The sequence below is a fragment of the Zeugodacus cucurbitae genome, chromosome 4 (assembly GCF_028554725.1).
Source record: "Zeugodacus cucurbitae isolate PBARC_wt_2022May chromosome 4, idZeuCucr1.2, whole genome shotgun sequence".
Taxonomy (NCBI): domain Eukaryota; kingdom Metazoa; phylum Arthropoda; class Insecta; order Diptera; family Tephritidae; genus Zeugodacus; species Zeugodacus cucurbitae.
The window spans coordinates 60,121,405-60,127,652 of NC_071669.1; the positions used below are offsets into that span (position 1 = coordinate 60,121,405).

At 33.2% G+C, this 6,248-nt stretch overlaps 2 protein-coding genes across 2 annotated transcripts; one reads left to right on the forward strand and one right to left on the reverse strand.

Moving 5' to 3' along the window:
- Nucleotides 1-386: 386 nt before the first annotated feature.
- Nucleotides 387-1,198, reverse strand: LOC105220782 (multifunctional methyltransferase subunit TRM112-like protein). The gene is made up of 3 exons (XM_011197287.3): nucleotides 1,023-1,198; nucleotides 801-902; nucleotides 387-730 (listed from the first exon to the last, which is right to left on the reverse strand). Exons 1-3 carry the CDS (start codon nucleotides 1,098-1,100, stop codon nucleotides 536-538), a joined length of 375 nt encoding a protein of 124 aa, XP_011195589.1. The 5' UTR covers nucleotides 1,101-1,198; the 3' UTR covers nucleotides 387-535.
- A 277-nt stretch (nucleotides 1,199-1,475) lies between these two features.
- On the forward strand, nucleotides 1,476-4,845 carry LOC105220776 (integrin-linked protein kinase). Its single transcript, XM_011197274.3, has 6 exons — nucleotides 1,476-1,766; nucleotides 2,290-2,455; nucleotides 2,519-2,920; nucleotides 2,982-3,125; nucleotides 3,500-3,667; nucleotides 3,739-4,845. Exons 1-6 carry the CDS (start codon nucleotides 1,678-1,680, stop codon nucleotides 4,114-4,116), a joined length of 1,347 nt encoding a protein of 448 aa, XP_011195576.1. The 5' UTR covers nucleotides 1,476-1,677; the 3' UTR covers nucleotides 4,117-4,845.
- The last annotated feature ends 1,403 nt before the right edge of the window (nucleotides 4,846-6,248 follow it).

The following is a 6,248-nucleotide window of genomic DNA, read 5'->3' on the forward strand; positions in this document are numbered from 1 at the left end:
AAAATCTCTACACTAATATTTTCGTAAGAACATATTGAAAATGCAAAAAAAAATATTAAAAAAAATAAACATTCAAGGTTAGTCACACATGTACACAAACGTACATAAATTCAAATATGCTACGTTTAACATTTACTCAAATAATGTGTTGTAGGTAATCAATACACTTGGCTCTTGTACAGTGAGCATGTATTTACATACATACATACATAATTCCAAAAAACGTATATTTTTTCGAATAAAACTGTATTTTTAATAAAGAGCTGAAATGCTTAAATGTTTTACTCTGTAGCGTTTCAATATACATACATATATTTTATATTTCTCATCACTTCAACACATTCACTTAAAACTGTTTCCATTATTTGCATTATAAACTACAAATATTTTTGATTTTAAATTAAATCTATTTCTGTCAATTAATTTTACTTCATTTTGTCACCATGAAAGTTAATAACAAAGCATAGATATTTTGATTTAGCAATAGGCATTAAAAATAACTAAATATGTACAGATTAAAAATGTGTGCTGCGTCTTAAACCTCATCCTCGTTCAGCAACATATTCGGTATGCCGTCGGTTATTGGAAAAACACGACCTGTTTCAGGGCATTCCAGCTGCCCTTCAAGCACATCAATCTCCAACAACAAATGATGAAGTTTCTTTAATAATTCCTCATTTTCACCCACATTTGCTGGCAGTTCGGCGGGAATGTCATCAGCTAAGCCAACCTAAAGGAAAATATACAAACAAACATGCGTCAGAATTTTAAAGAAATTTATTACAAAAACAAATGCATACCACTTCGGCGGAGAAGCGAATTGCTGACCAGTCAAGTCTAGGCAGCAGTCGCTCTATAAAAGTTGGATTAAAATCGGCTTCAACAACGTCCTGTTTTGCGATCTGTAAGTACATAATGTTTACATTAGTAAAGTTAAAAAAAATTTACAAATTGTTGTTAACACTTTTCGGAAGCATTGATATTGGTTGGTTGGTGTATAAACACATGCCAATGTTACTTACAGTCAACTTTAGTGGAAATCCAACCTTGACACCTTTAATAGCTTTAGATGTCAAAAAGTTATAAGTGCTGAGCCTCATATTTGCAGATTATTTCAAATTTATTATTAAAACTAATGAAAATATAAATTACACCTTTTTACCACGTTCTTAAACAAATGCAATCACAATACTGCCGGATCTTACAAAATTTGATATTCGGTGCATAAAAACTAATGCGCAATAAACACAGCTGGAATTACTGATTTTAAATAAATTATGCAAACGCAATTTGTGCCTATATTAATTTGCTATTAAATATATTATATTTTAATTAATTAATTTTTTAGTTATTTAATTTTATATATTTCATAATTATATGATTTTATTTTTAAATATTTTTTATATTTCTCCACATTTATTTTATATTTTTCACAACACTTTTCTTTAGCCAGTACACAAACCATTTATGACATCACAATTCCAATTGGCATTTGTCAGTTCATTGCTAAATAAATTCTTCAAGTTCTTCTGCGAGCCAATCTGTTGAATTAATTTAGAAATTTTCTCCAAAAGTGTTATTTATTGAATATTTTGTGCAATTTCTTTTGTTAATGTGCTACAGAACTGTGTGCACTTATTAAAATTAGCTAATTTGTGTTGGGGAAAAAGTAAAAATATGGAGGATATATTTCATTGGTGCCGTGAGGGAAACTCAATACAAGTACGCCTTTGGCTAGAAGATACGGGCAATGATATGAATTTAGGGTAAGAAAACAATTCATTAAATTGTATAATTGCCGCCACCATGACTTTATATGCTCCAACGCTTTTTGGCAAACAATCAACATCAGTCAAGGTATAAAGAGCTAAAAAGCTGCGTGACGTCATATTGAATACTTGATTGCTTTGAAAAATTGTGTAAACATTTGCATACCAAATGGCTCCACAACATAAATGAGAACAACAACAAACAAATCCAGAGGCAAATCTCGTTCGAAATGAAAACATATGTATGTATGTATGTATGCAACTGCTACACATGATTCAGATTCAGATTCTTCAAATTTATGTACGGATGTGTGTTTCTATAAAAACAGAAATACATATTTAGTCAATGACTATTGTGGCTATATGTGTATGGCATAATGTGGGCAATACTTTGATCGACTCGTATGAGACCTTGACCGGTTGTAAAAATGATGCGCTTATAATTGATTCTTACTTTTTATTATAGTTTTTTTTTAAGTTGTTGATTATAATTGATATATAAATCTCTTTTCTTCTCTAGTGACGATCATGGTTTCAGCCCGCTGCATTGGTGTGCCAAAGAGGGCCACACAAAATTGGTGGAAACGCTTATACAGCGTGGCGCACGCGTTAATGCCACCAACATGGGCGATGATATACCGCTACATTTGGCCGCTGCGCATGGGCATCGTGACATAGTGCAATTAGTGAGTTTATGATAAGCTTTTTATATTCATTTAATAATATAAATTATACTCACTCCCTTACAGTTAATACGCGAACGCTCCGATGTCAATGCCGTCAATGAACACGGCAATACACCGTTGCATTATGCCTGCTTTTGGGGTTACGATATGATCTGTGAAGATCTAGTTAACGCTGGTTCACTCATCTCAATTGCCAACAAAGATAACGATACACCCTTGGATAAGGCAAAACCGGGTTTGTCAAAGCGTTTGCATGATTTGGCCGAACGTAATGGTCATGACATCAAGAAAATCAGTTTTAAAGAACAAAGTTGGTTGGGCACCAAAACACGTTCACGCGATGCTACACTCTCACGCTTTAAGGGCATCAATTTGGGTGAATTGGATTTGCATACGAAAATCGCCGTTACGCCGTCGGGCGAGACATGGCGTGGACGTTGGCAAAAGAACGATGTTATTGCGAAGGTAAGTGGGTTTATTTGTCTTTTTATATATTTGATTTGACAGTTGTTGTTTTTGTTTGCAGATTTTAGCGGTGCGTCACTGCACGGCGCGTATATCGCGTGATTTCAATGAAGAGTTTCCAAAACTGCGCATTTTCTCACATCCGAATATCTTGCCAATAATTGGCGCATGCAATCAGCCACCGAATCTAATTACAATTAGTCAGGTTAGTGCAGTAGTTTTGAAATTTTTTTCTTTGTTTGTTTTGTATATTTCTTATATGCCTGCTGCTTCATATGTCATACCATATATCATATCTGCTGTGTTTATTTGTAAATCATCTATCAACTTTATCATACAACCATTTTACCAGTAATACCAACCTATCTCACTCTAACCCCACTTTTCTTATAAGTCAGCCCATCGCTCATTCCATATAATTTCGCTTATTTATCTGCGTTTTTATGCACCTCCATACAAATCATCTCGCTCTCACCTCTAACCTCAACTGCTGCCTTGCTTTTTGTCTTTTAAAATTTGTCCCAAAACCTTATATACTACATTTATCTCATACAAATTATATTCAACACACTCAAATAGTTTATGACACGTGGTTCACTCTTTAATTTGCTACACCGTGCTACTGGTATCGTTGTGGATACGGCGCAAGCAGTGCGTTGCGCTTTGGACATAGCACGCGGTATGGCGTATCTACACTCGCTAGAACGCATCATACCCACATATAATCTAAACAGTCATCATGTGATGGTAAGTATTATATTTTATATATTTTACAACAACAATTAATTACAACAACTTTTACGCACAACCATAACCAGATCGATGATGATTTGACCGCACGCATCAATATGGGCGATGCGAAATTCTCCTTCCAAGAGAAGGGACGCATTTATCAGCCCGCCTGGATGTCACCGGAGGCGTTACAACGCAAGGCGGCCGATCGCAACTGGGAGGCATGCGATATGTGGAGCTTTGCCATTATCCTATGGGAGTTGACGACGCGTGAGGTGCCATTTGCCGAATGGTCGCCCATGGAATGTGGCATGAAGATTGCATTGGAAGGGCTGCGCGTGAAAATACCGCCAGGCACGTCGTCACACATGTCGAAATTGATCACGATCTGCATGAATGAGGATGCTGGCAAGCGACCGAAATTCGATATGGTCATACCGATTTTAGATAAGATGAAGCGCTAGAGGAAAGGAAAGAGAAAAAATAAAAAAGGAAAGGAAGAAAAAAGAAAGGAAAAACTTGTTCGCTTAAAAATCATACAAAAAAATATTTGTGTGTGTATTGTATTCAAGTCAAGCACAACGGAAATGCCAACTAATTTAATAAATACGAAATTACCATATTCGCCTTTGCCAAATCACTAAAGTGCCTAAAAACGTTGGAATTGCAAATTAACGCAAAAAAGGAGAAAAATAATTGCACAAAAGTATATTTAGTAATTTATAACAATTTTACATATAAATAATGTTGTTCTTGCAACTGCGAAACTTCAAATACTACTACTACAACAACTACTACGTCTGCTACTACCCACCCAATGGAGCATTACAATTAATTTATTTAATATTATTTTACGTTTATATATATATATGTATGTCTACTAATCTCTACTAAGCTAAGGAACGAATTTAATTTTATTTAATCATTAGCTGTCTTGTCGGTGCTCTAACTGTATTATTAATACCAACACAGTTGTATTTCGTTCGTTTAACTACTTTCAATGCCTTCTGCTGTATGTTTGTATTGTTTTTGTACTCATCTTCGTAATAATGAAAAAATACATATATTTTTTGTTATTGATGTTATATATTTTGATATTTTTTTATATTATACATATATACTCGTATACATTATATATTTAAAATATTATGTAATAGCCAAAATAACAAATAAAATAATTTAATATAGTATTTTTTTTTAATAAAATTTATTAATTTTTTTTTAATGAGCATAAGTCATATATCCGTGTGAAATGTTGCCAGCACATTTTAAAAGATTAAAAAAAAAAGATTAAGTCCCTTGCAACATGGTCTAAACAAAATCTATTGAACAAAAAAAGTTGCCAAAATTAAAAATTGACTTTGTATGGGCGATGGGCATGGCTTTGAACCTCTTTCCTCAAAATCGATCAGCTGTATACAGCGTATAACAATTTGTATATGCAAAAAGAGTGTTTACAATATTTAGTATTGTCCTTAAGGGGTTATATACAGTTAGACGGCCGAAAAAAGTGAATTTTCCAGAATTTTTTCTGAGAAAACTTTTTAATTTATTGATCCAAAAATTTATACACATATTATGGTATCTTTTAACTGTATTTTAAGACTTAGTACTAGTAAAAATATTTATTTGAAAAAGAGCTACAGCTGATCTCCAGGTGCTCCTCTCAAAAAAGACGTTTTGCGGTGACCACCATATCTCGGAACTGGATCATCCGGGATTAAAAAACTAAACAGATTTCGTTAAAATAATGTTAAATCTAGTAATTAATCGAAGGAATAAGCAAAATAAAATTTTTTGACAAAATGGCGGTTTCTCCAAAAAAAAAATCGATTTTTCACCGAAATTTCGGCCTTAAATTGTTTATAAAAAAAAAATATTTATCGGAGAGAAAAAATCTTCGATTAATCACTAAAAAATATATTTAAGAAGGTCGTGTTAAAACTTGAGACTAATCGGTCTAGCCGTTTTCGAGTAATGTTGGTCACCGACTTTGAAAACACCATTTTGAGAAAAACGCGTTTAAAGCTTGGACCTTGTACTTCCAAGCACTCTGAAACTTCAAATTTGCTTGTAACTTTGAAAATATTCACCGGAACGATATGAAATTTTATGTGTGTATTCTTAAATATATGTACATTAAGAAAATGAAATAAAAAAAAATCGATTTTTTGAAAATTCTAACTGTATATAACCCATAACTGTTTTCAATGTCATATTTTTAAAAATTGGTATATTAACTATATGGAAAGTGGGCGGTTTTTTACTCAGAAAAATATTTTATTTTCATATTCATTAGATTCCCAGTTCTGTTGCATCGATCTCAACCATTTCATAATTGTTTGGCTGTGCCTCTAATAAAGGGCGCTTCTTTTAGATGTGTGGATTTCAGGAAGAAATAAGTAATGGCCAAGAATTTAACTTTATTATAAAGATAAGGGTTTGCCATTATACTATTTTAATTTTATTTTAATGATATCGGGGAAGTTACCGTCGCGGCTGACTCGAATAAATTCCAACCGAGAGGTAAAATTTTAGACAATTTTTTGCAGCAATCGGGGCCGTATGGCAGCAAAAAATTTTGTTTCTGAGTAAG